The 22,473-nt window shown below is 38.9% G+C and overlaps 1 protein-coding gene across 1 annotated transcript; it reads right to left on the bottom strand.

Annotated features, from left to right (window-relative positions):
* Nucleotides 1–9,733: 9,733 nt before the first annotated feature.
* Nucleotides 9,734–15,040, bottom strand: LOC311059530 (GTPase IMAP family member 8-like; the record flags this gene model as incomplete). Its single annotated transcript, XM_084077542.1, has 4 exons — nt 9,734–9,738; nt 11,559–12,254; nt 14,205–14,915; nt 15,010–15,040. The coding sequence occupies 4 exons, from the start codon at nt 15,038–15,040 to the stop codon at nt 9,734–9,736; spliced, it is 1,443 nt and encodes a 480-aa protein (XP_083933668.1).
* Nucleotides 15,041–22,473: the final 7,433 nt, after the last annotated feature.

The following is a 22,473-nucleotide window of genomic DNA, read 5'->3' as shown; positions in this document are numbered from 1 at the left end:
GCTCACATTAAGGCACGCCCAGCTCAAGTGACGTTACTGATCAATATAAAGTATTCTAAAATACAAATGATAAGTAAACCATACTAACCACAGTGCAATTAATTTTGACTTGCTCTTGGTTAGTGTTCTAAAATACAAATAATAAATAAATAATGCTAATCTGGTAGGCCTAGACAAGGTTCACTGTTTGAGGAGAAGAAACGCACCAAGCAACATTTAAATGTGCTGTTTGATCTGTTAAAAGACAGGAGAACACTTTGAGAGCAGACTCACTTCCTAATAAGCTACAAAGCAAAGACCTGTATGATTTTTGGAAAGAGGTCAAAGTAATGAACAACAGTAAAACATACTCTCTAACACATTGGTTCTCAAAGTGGGGTCCAGGGACCCCCAGGGGTACTTGAGGGAGTTCCAGGGGGTCCCCAGCTAAATGATGGACAGGAACCAAATGGACCCTTATGGGTCTGTAACTCTGAGAGTTAAATTAACATTGGTTTTACAATGTGAATTGGGGTCCCAGAGGTATAAATGCCCTTAAATGGGGGTCTGTAGCCCTAATGCATGTCAAACTGGACTTCCTTGAAATTAAAATGGTTGAGAATCACTGCTAGAGAGCCGTAAAAATCTTCTCTTATGGGGGTCCCTGGCATATCTCTTCAAATGGGGGTCCACGGGCTAATAAGTGTCAATTAGGGGGTCCTTGACATGAAAAAGTTTGAGAACCACTGCTCTAACTTAGAGGGTGCATGTGGCTGGGTTGAAATAGCTGAGGTATATGGAGAAAACACAATCACAACTTCTTTAACTGTGTAAAAAGTTGCACAGTGGCAGTAGATCATGTTGATCCATTTGAAAGTGCACTGATCAGGTCTGAGGATGTGGTTGATGCCATTAAGTTGTTAGATAACAACAAGCAGGGGTCATCACCATGCTGGCTTGTGGTGGACATTTTTGCCATGGACATACACATTGAGCTGACAATAATATTACCAGAAACACATAAAGAGCTAACCCTGAATGACCATAACAGGTCTGTAACTCAGAGTGTACAAATGGAACCAAATGGACCTTGTGTTTTACAGGTCTGTTGGGTCATGGTGTCCCCCCAGAGCCAATCACCTCTGTACAATTAGTACAGTGTCCTTAAAGACAAGGCAGGTAAACTAAACAGCATTGACAACAATAGACCTATCGCTCGGGCCAGCACTCCAAAGTTTTGGAAAGAATCATGCTTGTGCTCCTTGAAATGTTTGTCCTGACAGATAACCGTTTGGATTTAAAAAGAAACACGGCACAGACTTATGCACCTTTGCACTTAAAGAACTGATTTGCCAGCTGCAGTAGCCATAATTCCACTGTCTCCATATGCTTCATTGATGTGTCTCGAGCTTTTGACAGATTTAACCACTACAAACTGTTTCAGAAGCTGCTTGATAGAGGCACACCTAGACACATTGTACGTATACTGGTGTTTTGGTGTGCAAATCAGAAAATGCAGGTCAAATGGGGTAATGTTACATCTGCCCATTTCTCTGTTAGCAATGGTGTACGCCAAGGGAGGATTTTGTCTCCCGTTTTATTCAACGTTTACATGAATCTATGTAAATCTATCCATTGAATTAAACAAGTGCAATACGGACTGTCTGATAGGTAGCTCTATCATCAATCACCTTATGTACACTGATGACCTGGTCGTGCTAAGTCCTTACAGTGGAGGGTTACAGCAGCTATTGAAAGTTTGCTCAAATTATGGCAATGATCATGACATAATTTATAATGCAAAAAAGAGTAGTGTCATGCTTGTGAGAAGCCATGAGGACACATTGTTACTGACAATCTCCAAGATGATAGAGATATGTGCCGCATACTTTATGGCCAGGCCAATGTGCTGCTTTGCAGGTTCAGTGTGTGTTCTGATCATGTCAAGTGTGCACTTTTTAAAGCATTTTACTTGATTAAACCTAGTATTGTAACAAATGAGTAAAGGTAACTTATTTATTTAAGTATAGATAGCTATTGGATTTTACAGTACAGATTCAACATTGAATCAATGTTGTCATTTCAATCATTAAATGGGAGGAGGGGGTGTGTGAGGAGGGGTGTGCCTCCCCCTCTCCCCCCATCAAGAAAAAAATAAAGAAAAAGGCAAACAGCATAGATTCAATGATGATTCAATGCTGGCATTTCAATCATTGAATTTGCACCATAGATTTAACGCTGATTCAATGTTGGCATTTCAATCATTGAATTTGCACCATAGATAAAACGCTGATTCAATGTTGGCATTTCAATCATTGAATTTGCACCATAGATTAAACGCTGATTCAATGTTGGCATTTCAATCATTGAATTTGCACCATAGATAAAACGCTGATTCAATGCTGGCATTTCAATCATTGAATTTGCACCATAGATTAAACGCTGATTCAATGTTGGCATTTCAATCATTGAATTTGCACCATAGATAAAACGCTGATTCAATGTTGGCATTTCAATCATTGAATTTGCACCATAGATTAAACGCTGATTCAATGTTGGCATTTCAATCATTGAATTTTGCACTGCAATACAACAGTGATTCAATGTTGAAAAACCATCAGTCTTCAATCGTAACCAAAAATCAACCCTAACCACTATAATTCAACGTTGAATAACCATCTTTTGCTATCTGGGTAGCACATCTGCAGTGGTTGGAGGTGGACTTCCTGCTCTGACATTTAGATCCTGTGGTCAGGTAGGACACCTACTGGTTGACAAGAGGTACTGCATATAACTCAAAGGAAGACTAGCATTCCCAGACATGCTCTCCATTATAGTTCAACAGTCAAAATGTCAGCTCTCTCATGGGGGACCCAGGTTCTAATCCCAGGTAGGATATGTAACCTAGTCACCAGGCTAAAAGAGTGAGGTGTGAGCCTGCTGGCTTGACGGGCAGCGCTGGAACAGATGTCCTGACTCCTGGCCCTCCCAGCTGTGCACACATCTGTATCTGAAGTGTTAGCAAACGCATGCCATGCTTGAAAACAGTGCTATCAAAGCTACTCATCTAGCAAATACACTATTCCCAACTGTAAACACAACAACAAACATAGCAGCAGTCCTTTAAACTCATGTACAGTATAGTTAATAATTCTATGGTGTTAATGTTGCAGTAAAAACATAAATACAAGTGTTTGGGGTTGAATCTTGTGCATCTGAAGCAAATGTCACCTATTACAAAATACAACTCCTTTGTACCAGAAGGGGTAATGTACATTATTACCCTGATGAAAATATACACCTTTACGTCTGCTAATTGACCAAATCTGTGTGTCTATGAATCATTGGTATAGATAATAAACATATTTTAGTAAAAGAGATTAGAACAAAATAATTTCAAGTATTGTACTTTTATATGTAGCTGTGATTTATTTCCTGATAGATGAAACAGAACACACATTATACATTAATGTACAGGATGCAACAAACAACATAAAACATACAACAATAAACTTGATGACATGTATAAATCATAACATGTTTAGATCAGATACTGACACAGTGACCCATGTGGGATTTTTGAGACCAATAGAGATTTTCGTCCTTGACTGGAAAAACTTCAGCCTGATGATTTACTGTATCGGTCTGGCTCTAGTTTAGATACATGTTCTTCTGTACTTAAAGCTGACTTATTTGCTAACAACATAAAGGAAATATATACATGATAAAATCTCTCTAAACCTAAATGAACCTAAACTGATTTCAACACCAATCGTTGTAGAAATTATGTTCATAATAATACATTTTCATCTGTACAAAACTCAAAGGCTCAGTCTAGTGAACTGATTTGAATGATTCAGTACACTGAAAAGAACAACAATGCCCATCACTAGTTGTAAGCTTGTAGATCTGCTATTTTGGCACGTGACACCAGCAAGTAACAAAGTATAAATCAAGCCTAAAGTTTCATCTATGAAACATCTTCATCTCTCACACTCATCACACCACTGTCTGCCTGGCTGGGAGCTATACTCATGGTGTCATATCCTGAAGAGGGCGCTATGTGTCCAGGATGTTTCTTCAGCCAATCAGAGACCTTGGCAGGTGACCTGCGGTATAAACTTCCTGTCTCAGACGGTGTTCCACCACTCACTGGAACAGAAGACAACAGACAGCAAGACATTTACAATGATAATAAAAACACACCTGGATGTGAAAACCATCATTTTGACATTGACCTCTTCCGCTCTAAATGTTATCGTCACTTCAGGACAGATTACTGATCATTCCCTCCCAGTCTCATGAAAATGCACCCATCCAAACTTGTTATTTTCAGCACGCACGGACACACATTGATACTCACTATTTGGAGGATAGTCCATGCTCCATGCATCCTCTAGGTCCATGGTGTTTAGTGTTGGTACTTCTGGCTCCGTCACCACAAACTTCAACATCCCCTCTATCACCTCCTCCTCTCTCTTCTTCCATTCTTCTGGTGATAAAGTTCGTGTCACTCTTTCAAACAGTGTCTTCTGTCGTGTCTTGTCATGTGTCACCTTGTCGTGTCCTGTGTCTCTGACAGACGAAGGTCCAACGTGTCCTCTGTAAGAAGACTGAAACACAACAGTGTTGTACATTAATACAGGATCCATCAAACTACATGAAACAATAAACTTGAGCTTGTACAAATATTGTAATAACATTGATATACATGTTCACTTCAATGAAAGCTCACATGGTTGTAAATGATTAAAATGTAACATGTGTAGACCAGAGGCTGACTAATGTGCGATTTTCTGTCACCATTATCGACTACAGGTATGAGAGGGGGAATTCTTTCAATTCTTGAAAAATACAAATAGCAACCCGATATAACGGCAGGATGGTATTTCAATCGTCTCTACTTAAGTCTGATTTATCTTTCATATGAAACCATATTTTAATTTGTAACCAAAGCTCTTCGTCATCAACAGATTCGTACATCAATAAACATCAAACACATGTTTAACTAAATGTAATATACAATATTAATAAAGACGTAAGAGCCAGGGAGGAAAAATGAACAAATATCACTGTGTTCTAACAATGATCATGTATGATGGAGAAATTACATCAATAACGATACAAAATATATCTGTTACAAATATCATGATATCCTATATTCAAATTGGCCTAAGGAAGGGCGGACCTCTGATGTCACGCTTATATGTCACCATGACTCAGCCATAACCATATAAGGAGTTCCCAATGCATCTACGGCCAAATAGGTCAGCTCCATATATTGGTAAAATATAAATTAAAGAAATAAGAATTAAAATATGTGTGATTGATGTGAAACAGAGTTTCATCTATGAAACATCTTCTTCTCTCACACTTACATCAGGGTCAGCCTGGCTGGAAACTTCACTCCTGGTGTGAAATCCACCACTCACTGGAACAGAAGACAACATACAGCAAGAACAATTACAAAATCGTCGCTGTCAGGCAGAAACCGTATCTCCATTATTTTAAATACATAACTATATTTGATCCATTGGAACATAGGTTCTTTTTTCCATTTCCTGAAGTAAAGTAATTATTGCATACAAGGTTGCCTCTTGACAGTAACTATTGTAAACAGGATATTGATACTTACTACTTGGAGGAAGCCGATCCATGCTGTTCCATCTCCTGACAGCTGGTAGGGTTGATTCTACTGGGCCAGTCACCAAAGACTTAAAATAAAATGAAACATTAAGTAAAGAAATAAAAATTTAAATGTGTGTGATTATTAATGTCAGACTAAAGTATCATCTACTGTATAAAACATCTTCATCTCTCACACTTACATCAGCATCAGTCTGGGTAGGAGCTTCACTCATGGTGTCATATCCTGAAGAGCGTGTTCCACCACTCACTGGAACAGAAGACAACAGACAGCAAGACATTTACAATGATAATAAAAACACACCTGGATGTGAAAACCCTGCAGCCCAGCACAACATCTCTACATGTCTCTGTTCCTCACATATCAACCATGATGTCATTTTGACCTTGAACTCTTACACACAAAAGTTCATCATCTCTTCAGAGCACACTACTGATCATTCCCTCCTAGTTTCATGAAAATGGACCCATCTAATGTTATTTTACTTGTAAGACTCTTGAGGCTCCAACATCACAAACGCACGCACGCACGCACACACACACACACACACACACACACACACACACACACACACACACACACACACACACACACACACACACACACACACACACACACACACACACACACACACACACACACACACAGATACTCACTATCGGGAGGAAAGTCCATGCTCCATGCATCCTCTTGGTCCATGTTGTTCCTTCTCCTGACAGCTGGAAGTGTTGATTCTTCTGGCTCCGTCACCACAGACTTCAACATCCTCTCTACCATCTCCTGCTCTCTCTTCTTCCATTCTTTTTCTGTTTTCTGTCCTTTCAGTCTTTCAATCAGCGTCATCTGTCTCAAAGGTCCAAAATGTCCTCTGTCCCTCATCACCATGTCTTCTATTTTCACCATCAGCTCTTTGACTTCTGAAATGTCCCAACTGTAGGAGTTTAGAACATGGTATCTGTAGCCACATTTCTCCAGGATCCACCTCAGAGGTTCTCCTTCAGACTCTATGTACTCCTCAACACGTCTCCCTCCCAGCCACCGTCCCCATGTGAACAGAACCAGAATGTGTCTCCAGACTCTGTCCCCCAGCAGCTCCATGTGTTCCTCCACTGATCTCCTGTCAGCTTCAGAGAAACTGGACCTGACATCAACAGTCAACAGGACAGCATGGGGTTCAGGAGAACACAGAGTCACACCGTGTAGAAGGACGTCTTTGATCTTCTGTGATGGAGGTGTAGTCGACCAGTCTGGACAGTTCACCACACTCACTTTTCTTCCAGCAACTCGTCTCTGTTCTCTGACACATTCTGTCAGTTTAGTCTGGGTTTTAAACTCCTGGAATATGAAGTTTACTGTATGTTAGTCATTATAAACAAAACATTCACTCTATTCTGTCTTCACTGGAGTTCCTCTTCAAGATTACCAGTTATTAACTCACTGAATGTATTATTCTCCATCACTTTGTCTAACAATGCCACAGTAACATGGGATTAATATCATGTCATAATGACTTCTAAAACTGAAAAAGCTCTAAAAGTTGAAACTCTGTGTTTTAAAGCTTGACGTACAGGTGTGTATAAATCAATTTGACATTCTATCTTCTCCACAGAATATGTTCTGAGCACTTTATTAAACAGAGCAGTGGTGGAAGAAGTACTCAGATATATTACTTAAGTAAAAGTAGCAATATCACAATATAAAAATACTCTGTTACAAGTAAAATGCCTGTTTTCTAAATGTTACTTGAGTAAAAGTACAAAAGTATTGGCATCAAAATATACTTAAAGTACCTACATTAAAAGTACTCAAATGTTTGAAAAGAGCAGATAAAAAAAAGAAAAGAGCAGATCTACAAGCTCACAACGCGTTGCAACACAACGCGTTGTGAGCTTGTACATCGGCTATTTTCAAATAGCCTATGTATAAAATAGGGCAAGAGTGGTTAATGTATGTTTCATAATATCATAATTTATATCTGAAAAGTAACTATTGTAACATTTTCAAATAATTGTAGTGGAGTAAAAGTACAATATTTGCCTCTGAGATGTAGTGGAGTAGAAGTAAAAGTACTGAAAATGGGAAATACTCTAGTAAGCTACTACTAACTACTAAGTCAAAATTCCTAAAAACTATACTTTGAGCACTTGAGTAAATGTACTTAGTTACTTTAAACCACTGAAACAGAGAGCATCATTATTCAACTTTCATTTGTAGTTGAGTAAATATTTGACCAGGAGTATTTCGACTCAAATATTGAGGTTGGGTAGCCTACTTTGTCCACAAAGGTTATTGATCAGTACCAGCAAAGAGCTACTGTATGGAAGTAAACAGAATAACTAACAGTGACAGATTTACTTTATCGATTACTTTTTCAATTAATCAAATAATCGAGTTGTGCAGGTATTTTTCTTATAAGAAAATGTTATTTATTACCACATTGATTAACCATTTAAGGGTTATTTCATACTTCGTCAGACAACAATATCATGCAAAGACAGTGAAAATATCAATTCTACAAGCTCACAACACGTCGTGATGCGACGCGTTGTGACCTTGAAGATCGGCTATTTTCAAACTTTTAAGTTTTTTAAAACGTTTTTGAGACTTTAAACCAATAAGACCTGAAGCAGATTCTACAAATGTCTTCTACATCCCTAGAGTTCTCTGAAAAACGTATGTTGCTATATGTGGTGCTCAAACTTTTTCATCTCAAGGACCCCCAAAATTATATATATTCGGCCGCCGACCCCCATCTCAAAATATTTTGTTCCAGGGACCCCCAGAAGCAAAGATTTTAGTTAAAAATGTTTGCTTTAAAACAATATATCTTAAAAGATTTGCACACATTTTCACGATTTTTCAAAAATAGCAGATCTACAAGCTCGTAGCGCGGCGCTCGGTGCCGCGCTACGAGCTTGTATATCTGCTATTTTAGATTAGCCAAAGTGTAAAATTATGCTTTTAGCTCAAATCAAAAAGTGACACAGTGACGAATAAAAAGTGACAACCTGCGTTCGAGGTCTTAATGGGTTAAACCATGATATGCTCAAAATAGGTCATGATTATTAATGTATTATTTTATTTAATAATCGATTATCGATTTTTCCTTTTTTAAATAAATTGATTAGTGTGTTGTTGTTACTGTGTACTCCTATAAAGTTAGCCAACACAGTGGGTTCTCAAAGTGGGGTCCGGGGACCCCCAGGGGTCCTTGAGGGGGTTCTAGAGGGTCCCCAGCCAAATGATTGATAGTTAGGAACCGAATGTGACCTTATGGGTCTTTAACTCAGAGAGTGTACAAATGCAACCAAATGAACCCTCACGGGTCCATTTAGTTCCATTTGTACACTTTCAGAGTTAAATAAACACTGATGATTTTACTGTGTAGATGGGGTTCCAGAGATAAACGAGGGACAGTGGTTTAATGCATATCAAACTGTGGCTCCTTGAAGTTAAAATGGTTGAGAATCACTGCTATAGCTATAATAATCTTCCCTTCTGGGGGTTCCTGCCATATCTTTTCAAAGGGGGTCCAGAGACTAGTATGTATTGTTTTGGGGGTCCTTGACTTGAAAAAGTTTGAGAACCACCGAGCTAACACACAGTCATGGTTTGCATTAAAGATTACAGACATGATGAGAATCTACATGTGTTGGACTCCATGTTCATTTGAAAATGAACATCTGTGTGTTTTGATCACTGACAGTTCATTGATCACATGATCAATGAACATTCATGACAGCAGATACTTTTACATTATCTTCAGAAAACATATTTGATCACTTTACTATTTACTTACTTTGAGTGAAGTCATTCATTATAACATAACATTCATATAATATTACTCACCTTGAATGGAGTCTCTTTAAACACAGTCTCCTGCAGTATGTGATTTCCAGCTCTGCTCCTCTGATCCTGTTCTCCACCAACCAACATCACCTTCACATCTGGTAGACTCTGATGTTCTCCTGACACACACACACACACACACACACACACACACACACACACACACACACACACACACACACACACACACACACACACACACACACACACACACACACACACACACACACACACACACACACAGAGCATTAGTTCACTTTACACTGATTTAGGATTGGATTCAGAGATTCAGCTAAAAGAGTTATTACATGTATAATAATTCTGCAACAACACTGACCACAGAACAGTAAAAAAAAATGAATCAATAATTTGAAGTTATACTGAATATTGTGTGATCAATTATGCAAATGACTTGAACATACATGAATTAAATCACCAATGTGTCAATCTGTTGGTCATTAGATCAGTTCAATGGAGGAAGAAGTACTCAGATATTTTACTTGAGTAAAAAATACCACAGTGTACAAATACTGTTAAAAGTAAAAGTCCTGCATAGACATTTTCACTTAACCCATTAAGACCTGGGACGCGTCTCTGTCATTTTAAGATTTCTTTGGGCTATTCAAAAATAGCAGATCTACAAGCTCATAGCGCGGCACCGAGTGCCGCGCTATGAGCTTGTAGATCTGCGATTGTTTGAAAAATCATCATGAATATAGTATATATATATTGTTAAAGCAAACATTTTTAACTCAAATCTTTGCTTCTGGGGATTCTACAATTGTCTAAATCCTATAACAAAAATTCGAAGAAAACTAAAATATCAGTGGTTTTCATGTCAAGGACCACAAAATGATATGTATTTGGCCGCGGACCCCCATCTCAAAATATGTTGTTCCAGGGACCCCCCAGAAGCAAAGATTTGAGTAAAAAAATTTATATATAAAAAGAAAATGTAATCAACAATTGGAAAACATTTTCACATTTTTTTATAAAATAGCAGATATACAATTGCTCATAGCGCGGCACTCAGTCTTAATCTAATAATGCTCCTAATGTATGTATTGCTTATCATGTATTATGTATCTCAATTTGCATAGAATACTTGAGTAAATGTAATTAGTTACTTTCGACCATCCGTTATAACAGGGCTCTTCAACGTTTTTCAGGCCAAGGACCCCTTAGCTGATAGAGAAATGAAGCAGGGACCCCCAATACATGATACAATTATGCTGCAGATTAAACTTTTTCATAGATTTCATAAATATCTTCATAGATTAGTTTGACAGCACTATCATCAATGTTGTGTAAATGAATGTTTGTTTATACATTATCTTAACTATTAATATATTGAATACAGTAGGCCTATGTTGGATTCATGTTAATGTGTATTTTCAGACATTTAACCACTTAAACCCTCAATACTGAGTAAACCTGACCTTTGACTCTGTACTTGGTCTTCTCTTTTTTTCACCTCTGTCTACACAAAACCTCTTTGCTGAAAATAGCAGATCTACAAGCTTGTAGATCTGCTGTTTTTGGTTAATGTTCCCCTCAGAATAGGGATGCTAGGGTTCAAGTGGTTAATGTAAAAAAAAACTGTTCCAATCACAGAAAGATTTGGTGGCCCCCTTGTAGTAACTCTGAGGACCCCTAGGGGTCCCGGACCTCCTGTTGAAAACCCATGCTTTATAATATTAAGCTTTACATTTTTACAGCATATTTTTATATAGAATGTGTCGCAATATTGAGAATACATTATTAATCAATATAAAAATCAAGGTCAAGGAGAGAGAGACACACTGACACACACGCATGGTCGCACAAACGCACACACACACACACACACACACACACACACACACACACACACACACACACACACACACACACACACACACACACACACACACACACGGATGCTGGGGTTCAAGTGGTTAAACAAAGTTAAATAAAGTTGTTTACAATATGTCCTAATCTCTCAAGTTCACCTCGTGACATACTTTGGGGGAATGATTTACATATTTGCGTACTTTATTTACATACTGTAATATATAAACATACTGTAATAGATAAACCTCACCTTCAAACACAGCTTTCAGAGCAGTTCTTTGTCTCTGTGTCTTGGTCAGGAATGTCTGGACATGTTCCTCTGTGATCTTCTTCCTCTCTGACAACGTCTCTGAAACATCTCCATCATCTTCATAGTGTCCACCTCTGTTTCCTGTCACCATCTCCTCTATCTTCCCCAGCAACTCTGTGACCTGAGTGTCATCTGTCTTCTGATTGTTGAAGACATGATACCTGTTCCCACATTTGTCAACAAGCCAGCGGAGGTCTTCTCCTTCAGCCTCAATGTGCTGCTCAATGCTTCTGTCTCCCAGACAGTCTCCATAGTTGAACAGTACTATAGCATGACTCCACACGCTCTGTGACAGAAGTGTCATGTGTTCCTCTAATGCTACTCTCTGTGCTTTGGTGAATGCTTCATCAAGAGGAACCGTCACAAGAACAGCATGTGGTCCAGGAGGACAGAGAGACACACTGTTCTGGATCTCCAGTTTGTCCATCTCTGAGGTGTCCTGTAGTGGACTGTTGTAGTACCAGCCTGGTGAGTCCACCACTGTCACATGTCTCCCTGCTACTTCACCATGTCTCACCTCACACTGCACTGACCTCTGACCAGCTTTAAAACCACTTCCTCCCAGAATGGTGTTTCCTGCTGAAGTCTTCCCAGACCACTGCTCTCCCAACAACACAATCCTGAGGTCAGTCAGTCCTGTCAGAGAAAAAGATTGTTTACTTTCACTTTGACAGCTTCTTATTTAACCACTTAAGACATATAATTATTTCACAATTGATCACACAACAAATAGTGAAAATAGCAGATCTATAAGCTCACAACACAATGTGTTGTGAGCTTGTAGATTTGTATGGAAATGATCACCTACAGCATAACAACATGCGCAAATTAGGCATGCCAGGATTGATATGATTAAGAAACAAGGCTAAAATGTCCAGGTCTATATGTTGTTCTTAATATCTAATAATGAAACTGCTGAACATATTAACAGCAGAAAGGTGTGTTCAGTGTACAGTTAAGAACAAATGTCCACCAGGAGACATCATAGAATAATAATAATGTACATTACTACCTAGACTAGACTCATGCAACAGTGTGTGTGTGTGTGTGTGTGTGTGTGTGTGTGTGTGTGTGTGTGTGTGTGTGTGTGTGTGTGTGTGTGTGTGTGTGTGTGTGTGTGTGTGTGTGTGTGTGTGTGTGTGCGTGCGTGCGTGCGTGCGTGCGTGCGTGCGTGCGTGCGTGCGTGCGTGCGCGCGCGTGTGTGTGTGTGTGTGCAGGACTGATCAGCTTCATCTATCTAATACACACTGCCAGTAGAACCAGGACCTCCATTTATTTTCACATATCCTCATTGTCGGGTGGAAACCTTGTATGTCCAAAACCATTACTTGTCATCAGTTTTAGTTTGTAGTTTTAGTCATAGTCTTTTGAATAAAATTCCATTTAGTTTTAGTCATATTTAAGTAATTTGAAATGTTTTAGTTTTAGTATCATAGGATTTCAGTCAACTAGATCTACAGATAATTTAGACAACAAAAAAAAATATTTTAGCGGACTGTGATAGCGTTGTAATGCCTGATTTATACTTAGCCGAGTGCCGAAAATAGCCGATTTACAAGCTCACAACAAGTCTGTGACGTGTTGTGAGCTTGTAGAATGACATTATAAAATGACATGAAAGAACACCAGTCCCTCCATCTAACATTGTAGTCATTTTTTTTTATTTTTTTTTTATTGTAAATATATTTGGTCCTAGTTTTAGTCATCATAGCTTAGTTTTTATTTCATGTTTTTTTTTTTTTTTTCGTCAGTGTAAAAAGGTAGTGGATGAACATTTTTCGTCATAGTTTTAGTCGACAAAATGAACACTGCTTGATATGAAATAGAAAAAACAGCCTGTGTTCCAATGTATTTACTGTAATGTAATTATTATTTAGTCACAAGCTCTTGTTAACCCATTAAGACCGGGAACGCATCTGTCATTTTAAGATGTCTTTGGCTATTCAAAAATACATTAAATTTGTGCAAATCTTTGAATATACACATATTTTTAAAGCAAACATTTGTAACTCAAATCTTTGCTTCTGGGAATTCTACACGTGTCTTCTAAATCCTAACAGTTTTTTTCTCTTTTACTTATGTTGCTATATATCAGTGGTTCTCAAACTTTTTTCAAGTCAAGGACCACCCAAAACAATATGTATTTGTCTGCTGACCCCCCCCCCATCTCAAAATATTTTGTTCCAGGGAGCAAAGATTTGAGTTAAAAATGTTCGCTTATTCAAAGATGTGCAAACATTTTCATGATTTTTCCATAAAATGCAGATCTAAAAGCTTATAGTGCAGCACGGAGTGCCGCGCTATGAGCTTAACCAAAGTATAAAATAATGGTTAAAGTGTTTACACAGATGTGTTCCCGGTCTTAATGGGTTAAACACACACGTACGCACGCACGCACGCACGCACGCACGCACGCACGCACGCACGCACGCACGCACACACACTTTCAAGAGAGAAGGCGATAAGGCAGAGAGACAGACAGACAGACAGACAGACAGACAGACAAATAGACAGACAGACATGAACTCAAACCTCCTGGCAGAGATTAATGAAATATTATAATTATTAAAGTAAAACAAAACATACCAGTATCTTTTGGAAGTCCAGTTGTTTGTTTCTGAGCGTCTGCCCTCCTTTGTTCTGCTCTTCTGCTGATAGTTCTCTCCATCTCCTTCAGTTCCTCTGAGACGTGTTTTTCTGTCTCATAGTGACAACCATTACTAGTCACCATCTGATCTATCTTCTCCATCAGCTCTGTGACCTGACTTCTATCTCCTCTGTCACTAATGTTAAGAACATGGAAGCGGCCTTCACATTTCTCAGTAATATATCTTAAGTCGGGGTCAGATCTAATGAGATCAGATCTCATTTTGTTTTTATCAGCTACAGTGAACACTACAATAGTGTGTTTCCACACTTGGTCACTGAGGAGAAGACTCAAATGCTCCTCTACTGACATATCTGTTCCTGTATATGGGATGTCCAATGGCATCACTAGGACAAAGGCATGGGGTCCTCCTGGAGGACATAGATACACACTCTGTTGGATTTCTAACTGAGTCAGTTTTGGGGTCAGATCTAGGGGTAAATAAGACTCCCATCCTGGAGTATCAACCACAGTGACCTGTCTACCAGACACTACCTCTTGTCTCATGACACTCTTGACTGTTCTTCTGTTTGTTTCAAAAACATCTCTGCCGAGGATGATGTTTCCTACTGAACTCTTTCCACTGGGTTCACCTCTACGTCTTCCCCCGATCAGAACAATTCTCAGTTCTGTTGGTTCGCCGTTCTTCCCTGGTTGGAAAAATAAATATAATATTCATAAAGATCACAGATGTAACCAAACCAGTGTCATTTTGTTGGTTTCATGTGTTTTAATAGAACTCACCTCTGATGGAAGCTGAGGTTCCACTGGCCATCCTGTCTACAGCTGTTGTTTGAACTGTAAAACAGTAACATACAGTAAGTCACAATAATCTGCTGTTATTATAGTTTTGTTGTCATTACTGTTATATCACACATTTGACAATATAATGAATACTATTTGACCAGTGGTTCTCAAAGTGGGGTCCAGGGACCCTCTGGGTTCCTTGAGAGGTTCTAAATGGACCCTTACAGGTCTGTAACTCTGGGTTATAGGGGTCCTTACAATTAAAACGTTTGATAACACATTGGTTCTCAAACTTGTTTTGTCTCAGGACACCCCTGTAAATAACTTTTTCATCCACGGCACCACTGAATTACATTGTTACTTTAGAGAACCTTACTGTACATTTATGTGATATTACAGTATGTAAATAAGCATATATGTAAATCTGTCCCCCTAAGATACAGTATGTCACAAGGTGAACTTGAGAGATTAGGACAGATTGTAAATAACTTTATTTAACTTTGTTTAACCACTTGAACCCCAACATCCCTATTCTGGGTGGAACATTCTCCAAAAATAGCCGATCTACAAGCTCACAACACGTCCTACTCCCAACGGGATGCTTTGTGAGCTTGTAGATTGACTATTTTTGGCGAAGAGATTTGATGTAGATCAAGAAAGAATGCACAAAGTACAGTGAAACTCAAGTTCGTTTTAGAGCAGTGTTAGGGAACAGGCCTAAATTTGCAACCAAACTGTAGATCCTTTTAATTAAAACGTTTCAGAAACACTCTACTATCATGTCAAAATAGAGAATCTACACCCACCGTAAGAATGTTTTTATCAATGTTAGGAGTGCTTCACAGGCATGTGTTTCATAAAGTCTCTCTCCATATCTAAATAGAGACCTTAGAGCTCCTATTCAATGAAAGAGCTTTTTTATCTCTGTTCAAAAGGGAGTCTGTCTGTCTGTCTGTCCAGGTGTTCTTTTTTTAAAACGTAATCCATTAAGACTGGGAACACATCTGTGTCATTTTAAGATTTCTTTGGCTATTCAAGAATAGCAGATATACAAGCTCATAGCGTGGCACTCAGTGAGCTTAGATCTTCAATATATTGAAAAATTGCTGAAGATTTGAGCAAATCTTTCAATATATATATATGTTTTAAAGCTAACATTTTTAACTCCGATCTGTGCTTCTGGGGGTCCCTGGAACAACATATTTTAAGATGGGGGTCCGTGGCCAAGTACATATCAATTTGGGGGTCTATTACATGGAAAAGTTGGAGCAACACTGCATATAGCAACATACTGTTAGGATTTAGAAAACATTTTCAGATGTATTTGGCCGCGGACCCCCATCTCAAAATGTTTTGTTCCAGGGACCCCCAGAAACAAAGATTTGAGTTACAAATGTTCACTTTAAAAATATATTCAAAGATTTGCACACATTTTCAAGATCTTTCAAAAATAGCAGATCTACAAGCTCATAGCGCTGCACTCTGCACTATGAGCTTAGATCTGCTATTTTTTAATAGCCAAATATATCTACAATGACAATAATAAGTAATAAATAGGTTCAAAATGTATAAAAAGATTATAACAAATATTTTGAAAATATCACAAGCTCACAATGCGTCATGCGACACATTGTGAGCTTGTAGATCGGTATTTTCAAATGGCCGAAATGTATACAGGGCTGAAGTGGTTAACGTATGTTTTGTGATAATAATCTAAATCAGCAAAGTAACTAGTAACTAAAGTTGTCAAATAATTGTAGTGGAGTGACAGTACAATATTTGCCCATGAGTAAATGTACTTAGTTACTTTACACCACTGCCAAGCTGGCCCGTTTGGCTTCAGCTGACGCGCTTGTCGTGTGCGTTTCATCACTGAGCGTCTAACTTCCTCAAACAAAGCTGGCCTGTTGGGCTGCAGTTTAGTTTGTTGTCACTATGTATCAGTGCTGGTATGTCTTCTATCTTGTTGTTTAGTGAGCAGCCTGCAGTGCATATAGTATGTTCTGGTCATGAACTTGACCGTTTGTTTTATGTAGTTTTAGTCCCTGTGTCCCTCTCCCTCAGGTTGTCTGTCTACCCCTGGCTGTGTGTGTGTGACTGGACCACGCAGAGAAGTGTGTCCGCGGGCATTAGCTGTGTGTTTGCCGTTGAATGTGCATCAATGTGTAGGTTTAAATCTGTCTGTCTCTGTTTTGTCTCATTGATATTAAGTACTATTGAATAGTGGGCTGATACTGCTGCTTGTGTTTCCAGGGCTTGGTGAAGAGGAACACAACGCTGCTGCTTTGCCTGGGTGTAGTTTCACCTCCTGACCGTCAGCCCTGGTTTTGGGTTTAATTTTGGTCCTTTTATTATGTTGTGTGAACCCCCCGGTCGCCTACTGTATATCACTGTCTATTACCTGTGATAATAAGAAATGTATTTTAATTAGTGCTGTCAAACGATTAAAATGTTTAATTGCGATTAATCTCATGCTTTGGTATAGTTAATCGCGCGATTAATCACAAATAAGTAATCCTTTTTTTATCTGTTCACAATGTACCTTAGAGGTATATTTTATACCCCTATTAACATGGGGGTGAAAAATATGCTTAGCATATACAAAAATATGTTTATTTATTATTGGAAAAAAATAAAAAAGCCAAAAAAAACCCATCATGGTACTGCATTGGCATAAAAATAGGCTGCAGCAGATGGGTATTATGATCTGCTTAATTTACTAATAAGAGTACTGTAGTGTCCACCTTTATGTTTATATATATATATTTCTTTTTACATTAACACTAAATGATGGACATATACAGGATTCTACAAAATAAAACAAACATAAATTGAGCAGAGAATATTGTGGCCTCCCTGTTACACTGTAGCATTTAGCTCCCTATTTAAAGTAGCTGAAGAAATAAATGTAATGCCTAATGAGTTGTGGGGTAACAACAGTAATGGTACTGTAACATCTACTGTACAATGACCAGAAATCAACAACACATACATTGACACATAACAGCAAAACATAAGGAGCATGCTCACAGACATAGAGAGCTGTGTCCTAAACTACGGATATAGTCCAAATGGCAAAAATTATGGCGATTAATTTTTGCCATTTGGCGATTATTCAAGTTAACTTTGACAGCCATAATTATAATCCAATGTATTGTGCCTGTGCCGCACTAATGTATTGTTTCCCACTCTGTTTAGTTCTGGTGCTGAGGCCCCAAGTCAGGACCAGGTGATGCCCGCTCCAGTGGTGGTGGAATCCCCTTTTCTTTTTTGTTCTGATTAGAATATTTTACAATGTTCTTTGTGTGTGCTGTGGCTTGGGGTGTCACTGCCCTGGGCTGGTTAGCCAGTTCTCTCTTCCCCTTGGCAAGCCTCAGCATCGACCCATTGTAGAGGTGCAATGTATGTTGTTGTTGAACCACAGTCATTGTCATACCAATTGTAACCTATTGATTGTTGCATCATCCACTGTTGCTATTCCCTTTTGTACATTGAATAAAAGTGAATTATATTTTGGTGCCATATCCACATATCTGCCGTGTTAAGTACAACGAACTGTGTGAGGAGTTATAGTGTGTTTTCAGGTGGTTTACTTTAGATTACTAAAACTATTTCCTAGGGCACAATCCCCTAGGTGGCATAGTTGGCTACCCTAATCATTACCGCCCTGCTACACACACACACACACACACACACACACACACACACACACACACACACACACACACACACACACACACACACACACACACACACACACACACACACACACACACACACACACGGTTACCTATCCCTGCCACCACAGGCACATAACGAAAACAAAAAGTTTCACACATGGACTGGCCAGGGAACCTCCCCTCACACACAGTGATGTGCTGTGCATTCCCATTGACTCTCATTGATCCTTCTCGTCAAGCTAAGAAGCAAAGTTAGCTCCATTGAATCATGTTGATGTTTTTGAATCAAAAATACTATATATTCAAAAGTTATATTATAACTGATTCCGTCCACCCATCAGTATGTAACTCAGACAGCAGCTCACTGGGTTGTGCCTCACAGGCCTCAAGGCCTCGATGTCTGCCTTGTTGTTCTAACCTCATGTCACCAGGCTTTCTGCAATGTTGTGGAAAGACTAGTTTCTATTTACTGTTCAGAGCTCTGATCCGGTCTAGAGCCCGCCTACTGTATCCTGTAATTTGCACACACACACACACACACACACACACACACACACACACACACACACACACACACACACACACACACACACACACACACACACACACACACACACACACACACACAGTACATGCATCACTGTTTCCCTATCCGTTCTACAGACCCAGAGAGGATCAGCTCCCTGCAGAGCAAACTGATCCCAGTCTATATTATTCAGTATCACACACTGCCACACCCATCCCAGTGAAACACCTGATATATATTATTTGTCTTCACAAACTGCTTTCAATAGACTTTTGTTCTTATGAAAACATTTTAAAATATTTCACCAGCATCATCTTAAACTATAAAGTCATATACAGTTCTATTGTACAATGTAATTGTGTTTGATTTTCTGGTTCAGTCCTTACCTTTTAATGAGTTCTGTCTGTCAACGGTCCTTGTCTGTAGATTGAGATTTAGTCTAGTTTTTAGTAGAGGAACTGTAGTCACACAGCATCAGATACACGTTTCATTTCCTGTTCAGAAAAAGTGGCAGAGAGAGAGAGAGAGAGAGAGAGAGAGAGAGAGAGAGAGAGAGAGAGAGAGAGAGAGAGAGAGAGAGAGAGAGAGAGAGAGAGAGAGATGGTTAACCACACATGCTGAACTGATGTTTCAAAGACTCTACAGAACAGGGAAGTTGTCATTGAAAGAGGAAGTGTCACATAGAAGGTGATACAGGGACATTAACGCATTAAGACCTGAGGCCAATTCTACACATTCCTTCCAAACCAGTAGTTCTCAAATATTTTCGGGCCAACGACCCCCAATATGATCAAAATGATTCAACATTTTTCAAACATTTTCAAAATTTTTCAAAGATAGCAGATGTACAAGCTTGCAGCGCGGCACAAAGTGACGCTCTGTGAGCTTGTAGATCTGCTACTTTGAGAACCACTGTTCTAAACCACTGTTCTAAATCCTAAGAGTTCTCTGAGAAACGTATGTTGCTATACAGTATATAGCTCAAATCTAAAATGACACGGATGCTTTCCCGGTTTTAATGTGTTAAGTTGGATATTATTAAGACATTAAGATGGAGAGGCCTTTTATGCTAGCAGCAGAAAGCATAAACACAATTATGAGAACAGTTCATGAAGCTACATTTCATAAGCGTGCGTGCGTGCGTGCGTGCGTATGCGTGCGTGCGTGCGTGCGTGTGTGTGTGTGTGTGTGTGAGAATGTGTGTGTGTGTATGTGCAACATTAAAAAAGCGCTATCCCTGTAAAAAAAAAAAATCCCCACTACACCACTGGTTATGATATAGAACTGTACAGGGATAGATGTGAATAATTCTTAGAACTTAACCCTTCCATGATATCTAAACAGATATTATTTAATACTTTCATTCTCATCTCCTTCCATGTTGCTCAAGAAGCTCAATAAGTTTAAGAATACCAACATGAAAGTCAGCTGATTATAATAAACCTACAGCCTTATGTAGATGATAAAATATGTTTACCCTAGGCCTGAGGTGGAGAAACTAAACTACTTAAAAATTACAGATATAGATTCAAAATACAATGTATATCATATTTATAAACTACACATTTGCTTGTAACATACAGTAGGGCCTAGCCTGGGAAGCAAAGCTTTTCGGGTCTATGATCGCGACAATCCGGAAAGACTTCACCCCAAAATAGGTCCGTCCTAATAAAATCCTTGATGCGGCGTAGTTTAGCTTATTTTTTAAATATAAATGTGAGTGTACTTTACGGAGACTATTTAGCGTCTGTATTATCCGTATTATCCCACGGGGAAATTCTATTCCATTTGAATAGGGATTGGGGAACCAAAACAAAGCGGCACCGCAAAACCGGATCGCGACAATCCGGAAAGAGGATTATTTTTTTTGTCTTTTTTTCCCCAGTAGGCGTGGCCTAGACCGGATCACACGGGTCTTTAGTAACGCATACCAGGCTTTCCTCCGAGGTGGAAAGACTGGTGACGCGAGGTTAAGTAGGGCCTATGCCCCAAAGCTCAGATGTACAAGTAAAGTGTCTGTGTGTGTGTCCGTGTGTGTCCGTGTGTGTCCATGTGTGTGTGTGTGTGTGTGTGTGTGTGTGTGTGTGTGTGTGTGTGTGTGTGTGTGTATGTGTGCGTGCGTGCGCAGTGATGAGCTGTGGATTTTTGAGCTAGCGGGGCTCTTTTTAATGACGTCACGTGCATGCGCACGCTCACGTATGTGCACATAGCCGATCAGCTCAGTGCTAGCTGAAATACTGTATTCAACATGTGATTTTTTATGTAATTATATTTCTTATTATTTAGTTGCATTGTTAATGTGTTGTTTTTAATTTTGTTTCAATATTTATTATTATTTTTCCTTTTAGTTTTATATAAAAGCCCTTTACATAGACTCACCCACACATAAGTGCTTAAAATAATCAGACAACTTGTCTTAACTTGAATTACTTTTTTTAAATTTAAGACTTACATTGCTTTTAAAACAGAGGTTTTAAAACAATCATAATGAACAGTCATAAGAACTTGCAGCAACGGACAGGCATACGTTTGTGAGTGTCTGGTTGGCTACAGCTCTTGTTCTTGTGTCCTCTGCTAAGCGATTAACCCTTTCACACTCTGCAGTGCAGAGACTAGTGTCTCTCATTGTGAGAGGATACATTCCTCACACATTCAATTCAAGTCCATGGCTTTTCTCGAGTAGCCTAATGTCATGCAAAGCAGCCAGGTAGAGGCTATTGTTTTAGGTGTCGAGGGCGGCGCGTGTCTGTGGAGCGCGCGTGCGTCATGTGGGGCGCACATGTGTGTGTGGTTCCTTCCTTTTCTTTATGTAAAGTCTATAAATAAGGCTATAAATCTGAGCTATTATTATTATTACTGTCATCTCCTTCCATGTTGCTCAAGAAGCTCAAGAAGAAGTTTGAAGCAATATGAATGGCAGCTTATTATTAACTTAATAGCATGTGTATTTTATTTGTGTAGATAATACAATATGTTTACCCTAGGCCTGGGGTGTGGAAACTAAACTACTTATGATATTCATAAAATGTATCATATTTATAATGAACACATTTGCTTGTAACAAACAGTGTAGGAGACAATTCTTTAGTTTAGATTCAATAATAATATTGTATTTATTTATTGTCCTTCTTGTATAGTGGTGTGTGTCTACTAATGGCTGTAGTGTGCTCAACCCTCCGCAGGTCTCTTTATTTATTTATTATTATTATTATTTTTATTTTGTACCCCTTTTTCTCCCCAATTTAGTCGTTATGC

Source organism: Gymnoscopelus microlampas (assembly GCF_963454915.1).
Source record: "Gymnoscopelus microlampas genome assembly, chromosome: 14".
Classification (NCBI taxonomy): domain Eukaryota; kingdom Metazoa; phylum Chordata; class Actinopteri; order Myctophiformes; family Myctophidae; genus Gymnoscopelus; species Gymnoscopelus microlampas.
The sequence above is the reverse complement of the archived record's forward strand: the minus strand, read 5'-3'. Positions and strand labels throughout refer to the sequence as shown.